The sequence below is a fragment of the Rattus norvegicus genome, chromosome 3 (assembly GCF_021556685.1).
Source record: "Rattus norvegicus strain SHRSP/BbbUtx chromosome 3, alternate assembly SHRSP_T2T, whole genome shotgun sequence".
NCBI classification, from domain to species: domain Eukaryota; kingdom Metazoa; phylum Chordata; class Mammalia; order Rodentia; family Muridae; genus Rattus; species Rattus norvegicus.
The window spans coordinates 158,985,687-159,004,923 of record NC_141536.1 but is presented as its reverse complement, the minus strand read 5'-3'; the positions used below and the strand labels follow the sequence as shown (position 1 = coordinate 159,004,923).

The 19,237-nt window shown below is 49.5% G+C and overlaps 1 protein-coding gene across 12 annotated transcripts in view; it reads left to right on the top strand.

Moving 5' to 3' along the window:
• Nucleotides 1-4,735: 4,735 nt before the first annotated feature.
• The window catches only part of Bcas1 (brain enriched myelin associated protein 1), an 83,080-nt gene continuing 68,578 nt past the window's right edge, over nucleotides 4,736-19,237 (top strand). For 10 of the 12 annotated variants that reach the window (XM_087648548.1, XM_087648543.1, XM_087648528.1 and 7 more), the window contains exons 1-3: nucleotides 4,736-5,253; nucleotides 12,278-12,354; nucleotides 14,002-14,080. In XM_087648548.1, the coding sequence (XP_087504674.1) occupies nucleotides 12,283-12,354; nucleotides 14,002-14,080 (151 nt within the window). In that variant the 5' untranslated portion in view covers nucleotides 4,736-5,253; nucleotides 12,278-12,282. 12 annotated transcript variants of the gene reach the window in all.

The window sequence follows — 19,237 nt, the reverse complement described above, 5'->3', positions numbered from 1 at the left end:
ATAGCAGAGAGGCCGGAGGGACGGCTCAGTCAGTGAAGTACTTGCTTTGCAAGCACGTGGACCTGAGTTCGATCCCGGAAATCATGTAAACAACAAACAAAAGCAAAAACAAAAAAGAGCTGAGGCATTGCAAAACCAGCTTTTAGGACGGTCTGACTAGTGGGTGCCTGGGGCTTGCTGGCAGCTAGCCTACTCTACTTGGTGAGCTCAGGCTAGTGAGGGACACTGTCTCAACAACAAACAAACAACAAAACCAGTGACACCTGAGAAGCTGTATCAAGGTTGTCCTCTGGCCACATATGTACATGTGTATACACATGTACACACACATGCGCACACACACACACATGCACACACACGCACACACATGCACACATGCACACACGTACACACACATGCACACACGCACACACATGCACACACACACACACACACAGACACACACACACACGCAAAGCTGACATTGGCTCTGTGAGCAGAGGCACAGCTCCGTATTGGAAGACAATGGAATACACACAGGGTCAGGACTGGCTTGGAGATGGTGCTAGGATATTTCAGATTTCTAGAGGCTGTTCTATAACTGGCTCTATCCAGATTCTGGAGACAGGAGTTGACAACTGTGTGGGTCAGTCAATATTTGAAGAGGGGTGGAGATCCTAGGGCGAGAAGATTAGGAGGTGAATCATGTCAGGGGTGTGTCGTGAGCACCTCAAGTCTGTAGGCAGAGTGGCTGTGCTCTGTGTCCAGCATGGCATGGCCTCATCGGGAGGTAAGGCCCACACCAGGAAGTCTTGGCCCTGGATGCTCACTGCCATCTCCACCCAGGGCGTTCTGATCTGCTTAGTGTTCTGTGGTCACCATCTTGAAATCCTTCCTTCTCCTCCTCCTCCTCCTCTTCATCTTCTTTGTCTTCTTCTAGCATATGTATGTGTAGATAATGTGTATGAATGTGTATGTGAGTACACTGTAGCTGCCCTCAGACACACCAGAAGAGGGCATCAGATCCCATTACAGATGGTTGTGAGCCACCATGTGGTTGCTGGGAATTGAACTCAGGATCTCTGGAAGAGTAGTCAGTGCTCTTAACCTCCGGGCCATTTCTCTGCCCCATTACTTGATATTCTCAATAGTGTAATCTGTGAGCTGAGGTTGTATAAGCAAAGCTGAGAGTACATGAAGAGTTTTACGTGGCGTGTATGCACAATAGCTGTGCTCACCACCCTTTCACACCTACCACTCGGGGTCCCGTCATCCACGTGGGGGTGTCCAGCAAGCCTGGGAGTAAAAGGTAGATGTTGCATCTGCAACTGTGTGTGTGGTCTGAGTTTGTGTCTGCTTGCTGAGCAAGTCAGTATGATGCCAAGCCCAGAAGTGGGGGCGCATGTTCCGAGAGCCACAGATATCAGCTGGAGAGATAATTCAATCAGTAAAATGAATTCGATCCCCAGAGCCCGGGTGAAAAAAGCCAAGCATGGTGTTGCACACTTGTAATCTCAGTGCTGTAGAAGTGGAGACAGGAGAAGACGGGAGGAGGAAGGAGGAGGCAGGAGGAGGTAGGAGGAGGAAGGAGGAGGGAGGAGGAAGAAGGAGGAGGCAGGAGGAGGGAGGAGGAGGAAGGAGAAGGAAGGAGGAGGGAGGAGGAGGAAGGAAGAAGAAGGAGGAGGAAGGAGGAGGAAGGAGGAAGAAGGAGGAAGAAGGAGGGTCCCTGAGTCTTTTGGGCACCTGGCCAACCCTAATTTTGTGATCAGTGAGAGACTCTCTCTTGAAAGAACAGCTTTTGAGGAACAGGAGCTAAGGTTGGCCTCTGGTCTTTACATATATGCACACACATATGCCTGTGTATCTGCATATATACAAACATACATGCACAAGGATACACACACACACACACACACACACACACACACACACACACACAAGCCTAATTCCACTTCTTGACCAATCTGTGCTCAAGGAGAAGGAAGGGACCCAAAGGTTCTTTCCTTTCCTGTTCTGTCTTCATCATCAGTAAATCAAAGCCAGAAGGTTGAGTGTCCCAATATGGAGGGAAGACAGTTCCTTTGTTAGTCCTGTGAAGCACTTACTCAGCTTTTAAAGATTTATTCATTATGTATGTGTGTGAGTGTGTGTGTTGCCTGCATGGATGTGTGCACTCAGTGTGCAGTACCCACAGAGGCCACAAGAGGGTGTCAAATCCACTGGAACTGGAGTTACAGGTGGTTGTGAGCTGCCATGTGGGTGCTGGGAACTCAACCCAGGTCCTCTGTAAAGAACAAGGGCTCTTAACCACCAAGGCAACTCTCCAGCCTACACACACACACACACACACACACACACACACACACAAAGCACATGCGCACACACAAAGCACATGCACACATACAAGCACACACACGCTCACATGCATGCACAAGCACATGCACACACACACAAGCACACAAGCACATAAGCACGCATGCACACACATTGCTGAGAGAGCAGTTGTGAGGTTTCTGGGGTTCCATGACAAGAGTTCCTTGCACGTCAAGCCAGCTCTGCACAGTGTACAGGAGAGGGTAAAATTCGCATGATTGCTTAATGTTTTAAATTCTGTTTTAACTTGCAATGACTTGAGCAACCAACATAATGTATGAAAGGTGAATTAGGAGACCATAGGAGAAAAGGAGAAAGGAGAAAATCCTGATTTCATTCCTCCCCCGTACTTCTCCCTGCTTTTGAAACAAGCCTGCACTGTTTTCTCTTTGCAAACTCCATAGCCAGCTGCTATGGTTTGGATAAGGGTCCCTTAGCCATTGGAGGTGCTGTGGCCTTAAGGAGGTGGGGCCTTACTGGTCCTTCAATTTTTGGGAACCTCTCTGCAAGGGGTTTTATGAGATTCCTTGTCTCTTCCTCTTCCTCTTTTCTTTCTGCCCCCAGAGAGTGAGTCTGGTCACTCTGCCACTCTTCCCCACTGTGCAGTTCAGACTCTGGACCCATTCAGTCATGGACTGGAACCACCAAGTCATGATCCAAAGCACACGTTTTTGCTCTGTAAGCAGCCCCGACTTAGGCGTTTCGTTGTAGCGACAGGAGGCTGGTAGTTTATCAGTGCAGCCCTCGGTGTGGCTGTTGACAGCAGCAGTGAGTGCTGAATGGGAGTCTCCGACCTTCTGCCACTTCCTGAGAGCCTCCCCTCAGTGAGTGTCCTCAGTCAAACTCCCTCTGCAGTGTGAGCATAAGTGAGGTCCAAAGAGGAGGGCAGCAAGTAGCTGCGAGCGATAATTTGAGGGTGAACAGGGCCAGTCAGCTCTTAGCCATGGAACCTTGCTCTTGGAGTCTTGCCCGCCAACTGCCCTTTCCGGTGAATCGGGAATAGGATGCAAAATGAACACAGGGGTCTCCCAGCCAGGAGGCTGTGAGACACTTGAGGAGTTAGTGACACACTCGTCACCCAGTTGGTCTATAAGAATCAAGGTCTGAGCCAGGACCAAGAGTAGATTGCGTTACACAGTGCGCACAGTGCGCAGTGGTGGCCGCTCTGCGTATGGGTTTCCGGGGACGCCAGAGCTGAGGCCAGAGCTGAGCGCGCCTGCCTGGGGAATCGGTTTAGTTAAAGCAGGCTTGACTCTTCTGAGGCTTTCTGACTCGGACTCTATGCTCTGCATTCTCTCAGTTGCTGTGGCTATTCTTTGTCAGCAAGACCCTATGCCGTGAGTCCAGTTTATATTGTTAGGACTCTGTGTCCAGTGATGAGCCCGGGTGGGTGGAGAGGCCCCGCCCACCAGGCCTATATATAGCCTGATGCTCGGCAAATAGTCATGAAGCGCATCTGAATGGGTGTATTATTGACCGAAGCCTCACTAATTACTGGTTTACATTTCTCTTGAATGTTTTCCCAGGAGTGTTCTTAACACATTTCCCTTTGCCTTGACTGTCAGGAAGCTCCTTCTTAGCAAGTGTAATAATACCAAACTTACTTGCAATAATACCAAACTTACTCTTTTTTATTCTTTATTTTTCTTCTCTCTCCCTCCCTCCCCACCCTCCCCCCTCTCTGTCTCTCTGTCTCTCTCATGTTTTTTTTTTCTTTCTCAAGACAGGGTTTCTCCATGTAGCCCTGTCTGTCCTGGAACTCACTCTGTTAACCAGGCTAGCCTCAAACTCAGGAGTCTGCCTGCCTCTGCCTCCTGAGTGCTGGGGTCAAAGGCTTGCACCCCCTTGGCTGGCTACACACTTGCTTCTTTGATCAGTCTTTTTTGTGTCTTCTTTGGCTTGATTGGTTTTTGCTCCCAAGTGTATCAGATCCATCCCTACCACACAATGTAACTAACTTGTTGCACACTTCAACTGTCTTGGCTCAAGGACGTAGCTTCGCTGAAGAGCAGTTTGCCCAGTATGCACAGAGCCCAGAGTTCCATTTCTTGAATCATGTAAGTCGGACATCCCAGCACGGAGGCAGTGAAGGCAGGTGGACCAAAGGATGCTCTTAAACTGCATAGTAAGGGATTGGGGATTTAGCTCAGTGGTAGAGCGCTTGCCTAGTAAGCGCAAGGCCCTGGGTTCGGTTCTCAGCTCCGAAAAAAAGAAAAGAGAAAAAAAACTGCATAGTAAGATCAAGGCCAGCCTGGGCTATATGAAACCCTGCTTCAAGCAAACAGAGAAGTAAATAACTTCTGGCCAGCGGAGGAAAAGAACACTCAGCAATGTCATGTGGTTTCGCTACAGCAATAAGCCACTCTTTGTTTAACTGTTTTTCAGGACTTAGGGCTTTCACAGGACTAGGCTTTGTGGGGGAAGGTGTCTCCTGGCTAGGTGACCTGGACATGGTAGAGATACCACCCCAGAATCAATGCAGGTAAAGGGCAGGACCCTCACAGAACATCTTCTCCCTGCTCTGACCGTGACAGGCAATTGCTACAGAGAGGGATTGCATCCAGGTCCACCTGCACAGCCCCACATGGGTGCTCTAAGTGCCTCGGAGGCATGAATGTAAGAGCATGTGGGTGTTCTGTCTTTTACTGGGAGCAGAGGCACCTGAATACAGGAAGAGACGCGCTTCCATGGGGCAGGCAGGGGCGGGGAGGACTCCTCCCAGCGTATGTTTGTCCTACTCTGTGTATTCAGCCAGCAGGCCCGACAAGGAAGCAAAGGGCAGAGGACCAGCCTCTGCAGATAGTCTAGTACCAGGCAGCAACAGCTGAAGACTCAGGACCCTGAGCAGAACCGACTGCTGGAAACTGTGGGGGACACAAGATACTCCAACCAGCTCACCAGGTAACCACCTCCAGACCCTTGAAACTCAGCTGGAGTGTCTATTGCTTGTGGTGGGGGATCAGATAGAGGGTAGAACTTGGCCCCATCTCTCACTCATTTGCTGTGTGGTCTTGGGCATGTGAGAGCCTTGGTTTTACTGTCTGTGAAATGGACTTAGAGACTGTTCTTCATAAAAAGCATCACTGGCCATGGGGGCTGTGTTGAGTATGGAGCAGCATAAATCACTCCGGCCTCTGTGAGCAATGAAGAGTCATCACAGACTGAGGGCCAGTGTCAGGTCAAGAATCTCACAGTCGGGGTTGGGGATTTAACTCAGTGGTAGAGCGCTTGCCTAGCAAGCACAAGGCCCTGGGTTCGGTCCCCAGCTCCGAAAGAAAAGAAAAAAAAAAGAATCTCACAGCCAAACAGACTTCTAATCTGTGACTAGGGGTGTTGTTCAAGGACCCAAGGAGACAGGGAAAGGGGCTCTTTAAGTGTTCTCTGTGAATCTGGCACTCTCTATCTGGCATTCAAATCCCTGGGTAGTCCCATTGCCCTCCGAACCACTCTGCTGCCTAGAAGAGTCAGGATGCTCAGAGGATCTCCACGCTATCACAAGCTGGTCACGTAACCAGGAGTCAGGTTCCTTCAGCCTTGTGGGCCTCCACTTGCTCGTTTGTAATGTGGGGAACTCAGCTTGGAGGGCAAATACACACGAAAGCCCATATGTGTGAGAAACTTCAGTCTGTGTCAGGTCGCATGCACATTCCTGTGCAGAGAACGAGGCTGGGGAGGGCACTGGGGACTGGTCCTGAAGCTGTTGGATCCAAGTAACAGCCAGAAGGAAGGAGCCTGTATTCACAAGGGACACTACAAGACTTAGTCATCAAGACCAGCTAAAGCTGGGGGTGGTGGCACTCAGGAGGCACTCAGGTGGCACCTGGTTTAAGGCCAGCCTGTTCTACATGGCAAATTCTAAGCCAACCAGTGGGATAAAGTGAGACCTTGTTGCAAACAAACAAACAAACAAACAAGGGCTGGAGAGGCGACTGGGCATTTCAGATGCTATGTTGTTCTTGCAGAAGATCAGAGTTCTGTTCACAGTATACATTGGACAGCTCACAACCATCTTATGGTATGATGCCCTCTTCTGGCCTCTGTGAGCACTGCATGTTCATGCACACACACACACACACACACACACACACAGAGAGAGAGAGGCAAGTGCTCATACACATACAATAAAAATAAATAAAATTTTTAAAAATTAAAAACATAAAAGTATAAAAAAGATCAAATACATTTTAAGACAAAATTCACAAAGTGAAAAATTAATGTCAAGGCATCTTTGATTAACAAAATCTCAACTCGGTAAAAATAAAATCGGTGACGCCATGAATCTTGGTTTTTCAAAAGCTGTCTTGAAAGGGGATTGGGGGTTTAGTTCAGTGGTAGAACCCTTGCCTAGCAAACCCAAGGCCCTGCGTTCCACCCTCAGCAATACAGAAAAAGACAAACAGACAAAAAGAAGGCTCATATTCAGAACCTAGCACCTGGGAGGCTGAGGCAGGAGGATTGCAGTGAGTTGGAAGCCATGCTGTCACATGGTATGTTCCAACCTGTACAGTACTGTGAGACCCTTCTTAGAAAAGAAAAAGAAGGGGTTGGGGAGTTAGCTCAGTGGTAGAGCGCTTGCCTAGCAAGCACAAGGCCCTGGGTTCAGTTCCCAGCTCCGAAAAAAAGAAAAGAAAAAAAAGAAAAGAAAAAGAAAATTGTTAACCTTGCGTCATCCTGATGCCTGGGATTCTTGTCCTGCCTTTCCTGGCACCTGAAGCCACCTAACTCCGGTTCCAGCCCTGCTGTGATCTGCTGCCCTCAGCCCAGGGGCATGTGTGCCTGTGTGTACACTGCAGTGGCTTCAACCTGAGAGAAAGGCAGAAGGAGCCAGCTCTGACCGAGATATTTTTATTTACTTCCCCCCCCCAAAGAACTCTAAGACCCTCGGGGGCATATCTGGTTTGGTTTTAGTGTTTTGACAGAGTCTCACGGTGAAACTCAGGCCGGCTCCAAGCTCAGCATTAGCTGAGTGCTGGGACTGCAGGCACGCACTGCGAAACCACGCATCCTGGGTGCGTGTTCACTTTGAGGAAGAGGATATGTATTCTAGGAAGCAGTGTGGGTGCCACGCCCCGTTCTGGCTGGCTTGTGTCTAGCGATCCAGGGGGAGAAGGACAGACAGCTCTGAGAAGACAGCCACCTCCCTTCCTCAGGCTCTGCTCCTCCTGCACAGTGCCTGGTGTCCTAACCAGTGCTTGCACATGTCACCCTAGTACTGTGCAGTCAAGTGGCTGAGGTCTGCACTGAATCCTCAGGGACTGGGGTTCAAACTCTACCTATGCCTCTCTAGAGCTTTCTTCTTCTCCATTAGACCAATGAGCACGAAGCGAGGCCTGGAAGAATGCAGGAAGGACAGGCAATAGGAAGGACAGACAAGGTGTGGAGGTCTTAGAGATCACCTGCCTATGGGGAGGGACCAGAGCCACACCTCAGTTTCTTCTTCTGTGGAATGGAAACTTCGGAAGGGAAGCAGAAAGCAAGGCTATGTGAGGCGAGCAGATGCCCACAGTGCACTGCAGGGGGACACTCCCGTCATTACTCATGGGTGGCCACCCAGGATCCAAGAAGGATAGATACCTGCATGTAAGGGTGCCCAGGGAGGCCAGTACCAGCCTTGCCCAGTGCACAGGGGACCTCTAATTACTACCCCTATCTCTCATTTAAAGATGCTCAGTTTGGTCCTCAGAACAAGAATAGTCAAATCTGGACCTGGAGGTACCTGTCCTCTCAGCTACTCCGGATCATCTGAAGCAGGGGGATTGCAAGTTCATGGTCTCACTGGGTTACAGAAAAAACTCAAGGGTAGCCTAAGCAATGTAGTGAAATGTTCTCTTTAAAATCAAGCCAGAGACCAGGAGGTAGCTCAGTGGTAGACCTCTCGCCTGACATGCTTGAGGTTCTGGGTTCAATCCCCAACACTGTAAAAAGAGACAGAGAGAAATAAAACAAAAGGGGGAAAAAAAACCTATCACGCTGTCCACCTTCCAGAAGCAGTCACTGTGTAAGCAAAAGCACCCAAGTGTTCCAGGAGCGGAGCACATGCCTAAACCTGCAGCCAGACACCCTTCCCCTGGATCCCAGGCATCCCATGCCGAGCTGGGGTGAGGAGTTCAGGGAGGGCGGATTTCTGTCCTTAGCCCCCATACAGGAAGCAAGCTGTACCACTGGGTATGACCGACGCCCTGGTGGTAGCCACAAATCACCAGCACCGTGCCAGGCCCTCAGGAAGGTCTACTCTCACGATTCACCAGCAATGCTGACCTTGCCTGGGGATGGGGGTGGGGGGCAGAGAGAGGCTGGTGCTGCCCAGTGTGCCAGCCTGGCCACGTTGGCACACTGTCAGAGGAGTGGCGGGTGGCTCGTGGTGTGCTCGAATTCCACTGCATTGATCAAAGGTGTTTCTTGTTTGCTGGGTGACTAATTCGCCGTCCAGCCCTTCCAAGCCCTCCCCCTTGTACCTAACAGTCGTTTAGCTGCCTGCTGAGAGGAAGTTCTCAGGAAGGTCCTTCTGCCAAGGCAGGCTCGAATGCTGTGTGCATTTATCCCCAACCCAGGAATGGGGATTGCTGCTAAGCCATGGCTAAAATGAGGGGCAACGGTACAGCCATGGCCGTGCGTGCGTGCATGTGTACATGTGTGTGTGCATGTGTGCCTGGGGCTCTCAGAAGCTATAAAAAGATGTTGGATCCCCCAGGGTTAGAGTTACAGATGTTTGTTAGCCACTGTGTGGGTGCTGGGAATTGAACCAAGGTCCTCTGCAAGGGCGTTTTCGGGGACATCGTCTCTCACTGGTCTGGAGCCTACATTGTAGGTTAGATAGGATAATCAGTGGGACCCGTATGCCTTTTGCTGCCTCCTCAGTGTTGGGATTAGAGGTGCACACCACCATGGCCAGCTGCGTACAGAACTCCTGGAGACTGGGCTCAGTCCCGTGCCTGCGTGGCAAGCATTTTACCTACAGAGCCATCTCCCAACAAAAGTACCGGAGATGGGAGCAAGGAACCTTAATGACAGAACTTTTCACGATTCACAGGACTGAGAACCAAGCACAGATCTACCAAGCACCTTTGAGGGAAGCTGGCCAGGAAAAGTGAGGACAGTGACAAAGGTGATCCTGCTTGTGGCTAGAATTAGGCAGGACTGTCACGTGCCAGGCCCTGCGCAGAACACCATCTCTGGAGATGGGCATATTGTCCTAATTAGTTAATTAGTTTTAAGTTAGTGTTGAGGTGCTGGGTCTCGGCATGACACCGTCAAACATTTTGTTGTTACCGTGAATCCTCCTGCCATGTCTCCTCCCCCACAGTCATGATCCCCCTCATATTTTCCAATCCCAGCGGCTCCCTTTCTGCTTCTGTGCTTTAAGCAAGAACTTTCTGAGCTGTGCTCCGGGAACATAGGACACAGCCCCAAGAGATAACTAAGAAGACTCCACGCCATTTAAAAGTCACTGCACAGCAAAGGAAACTATCGTCAGAGCACGCAGGGAGCCTACAGGGAATGGGAGAAAGGCCTCTGCCAGCTAGATCTAGACAGAGGATTAACATCTAGTATATATTATATACTAGATACACACACATACACACACACACACACACACACACACATATATATATTTGCACAAATTAAACACCAAAAAGGAAATCTCATACCTAAAAATACTGACAATCTATAAATGAGCTACTGAGATAAAGAGAAAGAACAAAAGAAAGAACACAAACAAGTATTTTAAAGTGTTCAGGGCCAGAGAGCTGCCTCGGTGGTTAAGAGCCCTGTGGCTCTTTTCGAGGACCTGGGTTTGGCTCCCAGGCCCCACATGGCAGCTTACGGCTGTCTATAACTTCCGTTTCAGGGGATTCCATACCCTCTTCTGGTCTCCTAGGTCACCTGGTACACACATGATGCACATAAAGATGTAAAACACTTAGAAACCTTCAAAATTATTTTTTTTTTGGTTCTTTTTTTCGGAGCTGGGGACTGAACCCAGGGCCTTGCGCTTCCTAGGTAAGCGCTCTACCACTGAGCTAAATCCCCAGCCCCTCAAAATTATTTTTTAAAAGCTGTTCGATAGTCTGAACCATCAGGCCTATGTAAATTAAAAGTTTGACATTATCCTTAGCTATCATTTAGATGAGGAGACTTGGGCTCGGGCAGGCTTAGGAACTGGTTCGCAGTAGCGTTTTTTCAGTGCATGGTGAGCAGGAGCTCCAGAGGACACTGCAAACACTGCAATTCCGTGCTCGCCTAGAGCAGCAGCCCTCAACCTTCCTAATTCTGCAACATTTTGATACAGTTCCTCGTGGTGCCGTCACCCGCCCATAAAATAATTTCAATTGCTACTTCATAGCTTTAATTTTGCTACTGTTTCGAATCGTCATGGGTTATCCAGTGGTTTTGGGGGGTCGCGACCTACAGGTTGAGAACCACTGGCCTAGAGCTCTCTGCACCAGCTTGTGTGAATCCCCCAGACCCGTCAGGCATGGCTGTCACTCTTGCTTTATTAGTCGCAGCACTGTTGGGCCCTGTGAGCCTAGCCACCCTCCGCCAGCTGTGAGATGTTCTTTTCCAAACTGCTCCCTTCCACCCCTCTGCAGAGGTCATGGGAACCAAACTGTTTCTGTTGTACTTATATCTGCCGGTAGGTGGCGGTAAGCCTTTTCCTTTGGTTTGATTTTAGCGCTGCGTTTCAAACAGTTGAGGGACAGCTTTCGAGGGACATTCTGATTTCTGAAGAAAGCAGTGTTATCTGATTCCTAGTGATCTCAGCAAAACGCAGGTCCTGCATTTCCCGCCTGTCCCCGAAGTTGCGGAAAGACTATTTAAATGGTGGTGAAAGGGTCAGGGAACCTCGGCCCTGTGAGAAACAAAGGCTTGTCACCTGACTATAGTTATCACACGTCTCCCAGCCCAAGGTATTTCATAACCTTAAATGTGTACTGAAAGCACGCGCCACTTAAGAGCCCAGGGAGATGGTTCAGGAGACAAAGTGCTTGCATTCAAATGTAAGGACATGAGTTTAGAGTCCCCGTACACAGGTAAAAAGCTGTGTGCAAGGGTGCGTGTCTATCAGGAAGATGGCTGGGGCTTAGCAGCCAACCAGCCCAGCTGATCCGGGGAGATCCAAGCCCAGTGGAGACTCTGTCTCAAAAACTAAGGCAGAGGCAATTGAGAAAGACCCCCAGATGGCGAACCTCGAATCTACACACATGCCCACACACATACATGTGCATATACGCAAACAGGTACACACACACACACACACACACACACACACACACACCTGCCTACATGCCTCAGTTTCCCCGTCTGCAAATATGAACAATATTGTCATGGTCCTAGTCCATGACAAAGTCCATGATCCTAGTTACAAAGTCCTAGAATTGTGTCTCTTTCACACAGAGAAAGCCCTCAGCAAAGGCTGCTCCTATTCTAACTTACCATGACGGTGCTTGTCTGACTTGTGCCCGGTCCTGTCAGCAGTGGAGACGGTCTAGAGACACCATGTTCCTCTCTTGACTCTTCCAATGGACCTGGTCCGGTTCCCAGCACCCACATGAATGCCCACAACTCTGTAAGTCCGGCTCTAGGGGATCTCACGCCCTCTTCTGGCCCCTAGGGACACTGCATGCACATGATACACAGATACCACGCAGGCAAAACACCCATACAGGTGAAATTAATAAACCTTTTCACAATTATAGTTCTAAAACTGGTATCTAAGACATTGAGATTCCCCCCCCCCATGAATTTCACTGTGAGAAGAAGGTGAAAGCCAGGTGCCAGATGCCAGGTGCCAGGTGCCAGGTGCCAAGTGCCAGGTGCCAGGTGCCAGCCAGAGCGGAAGTTTGTCTATATCTTGGCTTCATATGCAGGTGCCAAGACTTAGGTTTGTATTTTGATTTCTTTTCCTCCCCTTTCTGTATTGAAGGAACAATGGGAAACCAGATGAGCGTCCCACTAAGACCTGGAGACCAGGAGCATGACCCGGAAGCAGACACTTACAAGGTAGCACCCTCAGTCCCTGGCACACTGGATACCAGAAAGTGGGGTCCAAACAGCTCTATTCTACCTCCCCAGGGCTCACTGAAGAGAGATGGGGTGTGAGGGCCGCTGCTGGGACTGTCAGTCAGGGGAGCTGAAGTCCTAGAGTCCACCAAGGAGCTGGATAAAATGCAGGTTCTATGTTAGAGGGGGGCAGGCTCCATGGGTAAAGCGCTTGCAGCATAAGCATGAGAACCTGAGTTCTAATCCCATGTGAGAAGTTGGGCATGGCAGCCCAAAAACATGAGGATCCCAATGTACACCTCTGACCTCCACATGCACACACATGGGCACCTAGGAGTAGGCCTCCACCGAATGCAGGCCCCATGTAAGAGTGGAGCAATTTGAAGAGACGGCGGTTTATGGAGCCTGCGTCTCCAACGACCTCCGCGGGCCAGGACCTGCAGCAAAGCCAGGTCAGTAGCTGCTTCAAGGCTGCTTTCCAAACGCAGGCTTTGGTTTCTCGGTGTTCTCCCTAGGGACATGGGACAGTGTCTGCAGAGGTCTTTGACAATTAGCTCAGGAATAGAATGCTGCTAATGTCCTGTGTATGGAGGCCACAGGTGTCACTGACTGTCCTACAGTGAACAAGGAATGCACACATATGCATGCATGCATGTGCAGGCTTACACACACACACACACACACACACACACACACACACACATGAATTACCAATTCCAAATGTCATCATATTGACATTGACAACCCTAGGTGTTTTCCAATGGTCCAAGACCTTAGCTGTACATTGAACCTCTGGGAAACCTCTAAATCACAGTATCTGACTTTCCCCTCAGAACAGTTTAACAGGAAGCCATGTGGGAATCAGAGTGGAGGAGAGTGTTTTCAAAGTTCCTTGATAACTTCACATATATCACTGGTGGTGAGCTAGAGTCAGGAATATCTAAAAGATGCCTGTCAATATGTCGGTCAAGGGGCTAGGGAGTTAGATCTGTTGGTAAAGTGCTTGCCTTACAAGCCCAAGGACCAGAGTTCAATTCCCAGAGCCCACACATTAAAACAAAACAAAACAAAGCCAGCCATGGATTCTGAGTGGGTCAAGACAGGCAGGCCCGTGCACCTAACAAGGCAGCTACTCTGGATTACTTTGCGAGTTCCAAGCCACTGTCTCAAAACAGGACGATGCCACCAGAGGAACAAAACATGAAGCTGCCCTCTCAACTCCACAAGCGTGCACACATCTGCAAACATACATGTACATCTATGCATGCACAGAGTGAATGAACCTCCTGTGTTTGACAGGTGTGTTCATACAAGGCGTGGCTAATGGTTGCCTTCAGGCCGAGACAGACTAGTGAAGTTAGCCCGGCAGACACTGAATCGCCAGGTTAAATTCTTACTCAGTTCCTTATGAGACAGCGCCCCTTTCATTCCCATCTGTATTGCAGGGATTTGCCTGCTGATGTAAAGCTGGGGAGATGAAACATGAACCCCCGAGTGCTCTTAGGATGACAGGAATCTGGCCTGAGAGAGTCATTTTGCTGCTCGAAGGCCGGATAGAAAGCTGGCAGTTTCTACAAACATAGCCTTGAGGCTCTCCCATGAGTTCCTCCTGTGACCAGACCACCGAAACCATCTGTTCTGTTGCAGGTGACGTCGGACAACGAGTGTGTTCAGAATGGCATCCCGGTGGTGGTGTCCACTCGTGTGATTCAACACTATGAGGAAGGTCAGTGCTGTGGGTAAAGACCACTCTGCTGGAGTGTGGGCCTCTCTGGTCCTGTGGACAGTGGACAGAGGAAGCGGGAGCCACAGGCTTTCCAGGAAAGTTCATGTACTTATTCCCCAGGGTGACAGAAACACTGGGCCCACACTGCGTGCTTATACACTGGAAGCTGCCTGTCCTAGAGTCAGAATGTAAGTGTCATCAAGTTGTCTCCTGTGAGTTCTGGCGAAGACCAAGTTCAGGCCATCCTGACTCCACGGTGGTTGGCTTCTCCCTCTATGTGGGTCTCTCTGTAGACCCGAGATCCCACTGTCATGAGGAAACAGTTGTACCATATCAGGGCCCACCCCAACGACCTTGTCTTAGTCATCTGAAAGACTGTCTCCAAATGTGGTCACTTTCACAGGGGTTAGCACCTAGGATCTTTGGGGAAAATACAATTCAAGCCATGACAACACTTGTGGGCCGGCCTTCTCAGTGGACGAGAAGAAGCAATTGAGAGAGTCAAGGGCCTGGCTTTGGGGAACAAGATACCTAACTCAGAGGCCCTGCTTGGCAGCTCGTTGGCTATGTGACTCGGCACATGCCACATGACACAAACGAGGTGTGACTCTGTTGCAGTTGATGACCACGTAGTGACCAAGTTAGCCTCGCCTCCCTGCTGCGTGCAGGGGCTCCTTCCCTGTGTGACTTCGGAGAACTAGAAGATAGGAAACCTCAGTCCCCCCAGAGATCCTAGACTTAGAGGACAAACCCTTCCACACACTTCCAGTCCAGACCTAATCAATTATCCATATAGGAAGAGGGTCTGTTCCGGGGCTGATGAGATGGCTCAGTGGTTAAGAACAACGCCTGCCGTTCTTCCTCAGGATACGGGTTCGATACCCAGCACGCATAGTGGTTCAGAACCATCTATAACACCAGTTCCGAGCATCTGGTGCCTTCCTCAGGCCTCCACGGGCTCCTGCATGCCTGCAGAATACAGGAATTTACATGGTCTCTGTACTGTTCCCCTTTGTAAGTTGTCAGCTACAGAAATGCCTCAGCCCCACTGTGGTTTGGCAATCCCGTCCCAGCTGGTAAGGCGGGAGGAAGTCAGCTCTCTAGCTCACCTGTGGCCACTGAAAGCAGGAAGAGAGGGCACTAAGCCCAGAGCTCCCAGGAAGGAAGGTCGAAGGGGCTTTTAACCGTAGTTCACAGTTCAAGTAAAACCAAGCTGTGTGAGTGGAGATAGCCCAGCTGCTGTTTAATTAACATTATGTCCCTCAGTCGCAAAGATGTGCTTTAAAAGACACATCTGTTCTCCAAAGAGGCACCTTCACTCTTAATCAGACTTGAGGTTTGGGGCTGGGGCAGGAGCCGAAGGAGGCAGGGAGTGGGCTCTGGGAACAGTGGAGTGGGGTGGGGGTGGGGTAGAGAGGGCAGGAGGATGGGCTGGACGCACAGGTGGCTACTGGGACTCTGGAGGTGACGTAGTCATTACTCAGAGGATGCCATCTTCTCTGTTGTCATATGGAAGTGGACTCGTGTGTGTGTGTGTGTGTGTGTGTGTGTGTGTGTGTGTGTGTGTCTGGGTTTGTGTGAAAAGAGTAGGGGGTTTTTATCCCTTCACCTGGACAGTTTGGGGATCTCGGAGCTGATCTGCGTCCTCGCTGAGGATGTATGCATTGGGGCGCAATGGGTATCTGTGAGGTGAGTAGTCCTGAAGGCACAGAATCTTGCAAATAAGGGGAGACGGGGATGTGCAAAACAATATTCTTCCTCTTCCAAGATGGAGTCACCCTGGCACCTGTGAGTGTGATATCTTCCCTGTGGGTAACCAAAGAAGGCTGTGTGGGTGGGTGAGATGGACAGGTGCTCCTGACCTATTCGTGAAGGTCTAATGTCACCCAAAGGGTCATTCATTATAAAGAAAGAAGCCAGGGGGACGGAAGTGACATTGGGAACAGATGTTAGAGGGAGGGGAAAGGGAGGGAGAGATGGGGTGGGGCTTAAAGACGGATACTGGTAGACTTGACTTGTGGAGTAGTACACAGCCTCAGAAAAGGCATGGAAATTTCTAGAAGCTGGCCCACTTTTAACCGTCTGGCCTTCTGAGCTCTAAGATACCAGTGCTGTGTTAAGCCCCAGAAGTCGTAGCGTTTGTTCCCACGTTGCACACAGGCATTGCGACCTAACCAACTTGGGTTGAGTGCTGGGCGGGAAGGGGGCGGTGGCAGCGGGAGCAGCTCTGCCACTTGTTAGTTGTGTGATGTTGGAGTGGAATTGGCACCGCCCAAGACTTGCCTGTAAGATGGCCGTGGTGCCAATTTCTGGGGGCGCAAAGGGGGGCTGTAAGAATGGCAGCTTTGAAGGACGAACTTGAGGGGATAAAGGAGAGGCCAACTACAGACAGCGTAGGCTGCCTCGGCCAACTTTAGTCCCTGATGCCCTGGGCGAATCAGTCTTACCTGGCCAGGTCTTCCCTCCTGGTTATTCCTAAAACTTCAGAATTCTTTGGGGGAAATAAAAGTGCCCCATTTTTCTCTTCCTCTGATTCCGCTCTAGTGAGTTTGTCCTCTTTGAAAGACAAAAGTCTCCATCCTTACGGCTGATCAATGGCAGAGCCCAACACATGACAGATGAGTCCGAGTGCATCTCTTCCCCCAAAGCCGATGCCTGTCTGTCACACACGAATAAGGAGTGTCTTAGAATTGGTGTCTTCCCTTTCATCCCTCGTCAACTGCTCGTAAAGAAGGAACTGTCTAATTGTGCACCCTTGAAATATACGTGTGTGTCTATGCACACGTATCAGGAATGAGCTTAGCGAACTGAAAATTCCTTACTCACGTAGGAAGGCTTCTGCTGGTGATACAGAGTGAGGATTTGCCAGTTTGGATCTCTGAGGAATTGTCTCAGACAGTGCCCCAAATCATAGCTAATTGGCAGTGGGAAAAAAAATATGATGGGCCCCGGGCCGACGTTAATAACATCTGTTTTCTCTGAGCAGCCACTGTCCCTGCTCTCACTGCTTCTGTTTGGGGTTCTGTTACTGTTGCTCATTCTGACCCTGAAGTAAACCCCCTGCCTCATCCTACCTTAGCTGGGGTTACAGCCCCGAAACAGGCTACTCTATGTAGGTTGATGTCATTGTACAGGTGAAGGCAGGTATAGGATAGGACGAGGCCTGTCATTGGACAAGAAGGAAGGATGGGTGGGAGAAAAGTTTTAGAGAGGAGGAGAGACTGGAGTGAGAGGAGAGCAGAGGGAGAAGCAACAGGGAAGCAGACGTAAACAATTCTCACCGTGCATCCTCACACACATACGGGTTGTTATGAATGTTCTTAAGGGGTGGATGTGTACAGGATTCTGTGTCTAGATAAGCAGCGGACTATATCTTATCTAGGTGGGCAGTTTATATCCTTATCAGGTGGTTGTAAGTTAATTGTGTGGATGTGTTGTACGTTGAGCTTTTAACACATAAATCTGGTTGCTGGGTTACAGTCTGTTGAGTTATGTCTTTACTAGATTGTTGGAAGCGTGAACAGAGTGGGTGACAGGAAACCATGCTGGGCTATAGAGTGCTTGGGCTAGTGTGCAGTGGGGCCCCACTAGCATGGCCCAAGGACCGTGATGGTAACAGACGTGGTACAACCTGCTGAGGGGACAGTGTGTGAAAGCGGCTGACGGAGAAACAGCAAGAGCTCTCGGATCCGCGTGGAGAGGGAACTCGCGGGAGCAAGGTCACGCGCCTTTTTTAATTTTACCGCAACAACTCTACATTTTAGAAATGCTTCCATAACTTAAATGAAGGTCTGATAGGGGGCTGGGGGTCAGTAAAGTACTGGAGTCAGGAAAGTCGGTCCTCAGAATCCAAGTTTTTAAAAAAAGGCTGACATAATGTTATCTACTTATGATTCCAGCACTGGAGAGGGGAGAAATAGATCCTGGCCTCACTGGCCAGTTAGTCTAGCCTACTTGGCGAGTCCCCAGCCAGGGAGAGAGAGAGAGATCCTGTCTCAGGCAAGATAGGTAATAGCAGAAAAATGATGCCCACGGCTAGCCTCTAGTTTGCATGCAGGTTCACACCCGCACACATGAAGCACCTCACATATACTAGACACTCATGAACATACACCTACACTTAAGACTAAACAAGACATTTAAGTTTTAGCAGTCTCTGGGAGCAAAGGGCTGGCTGTCATCTTTTGTGACACGTCCAGAGCCCAGCACATGCAATATACTCAAGACCTGGGCCAGCCCAGCTTTCTCCAGATTTCTGGGAGATCCTGATATCTTGGAAAGGTGAGGCTGGCGGAGAAGTGGCTGGAGGCTGTGTGAGACAGGGAAACTACACGGAGCTAGAAGTGCCTGTCTCCACACCTCTGTGTGTGGCTCCTGGGAGAAGCCGATAAGAGCTCGGCGGTCCTCCAGGGACAGCCCCAGGTTAGGTTTTCATTTAGAATCCTCCCACTTAAAACATCTGCCCGTGTTCTGGTCAAACACACTACACAGCAGACACTAGAGTCAGCCACCTCTGCTGCTATGTTCACACCACTATTCCATATGTCTCAAAAGACAGCTTTCAAAAATTCATAACATCATCCTAACCACTATCATCATCACCATCATCATTAACATCATGACCACTCTAATTATCAACATCACCATCTTCACCAGCTAGCATCATCACGACATCGTCATAATCATCACCATCATCGAAGATTTCTTTCATGGCTTTGAATCCTGTATCTCTTTTCTATATCTTTTCCTTTTATTTTTCTCTTTCTTTTAATTACCTGTACATTTATTCTGTTCCTGTTTTTTTTCTTTTCATGCATATGCATGTTTGCATGTGTGTGTGTTTGTGTGTGAGCACATACATGTGCATGCGCCTGTGCCTATATGTGAGCATGTGCAAGTGTGAGTGCACGTGAGCATGAGAGTGTGCGTGTGCATGTGTGCGTGTATGTGTGTGTATGTGTATGTATGTGTGTTTGTGTGTATGTGTGTTTGTTTGTATGTGTATATGTGTGTATGTGTCTGTGTGTATGTGTGTATGTATGTATGTGTATGTGTGTATTTGTATGTGTATGTATGTGTGTATGTGTGTATGCATGTATATGCGTGCGTATGTGTGTATGTATGTATATATGTATGTGTGTGCTTGTGCGTGTGTTT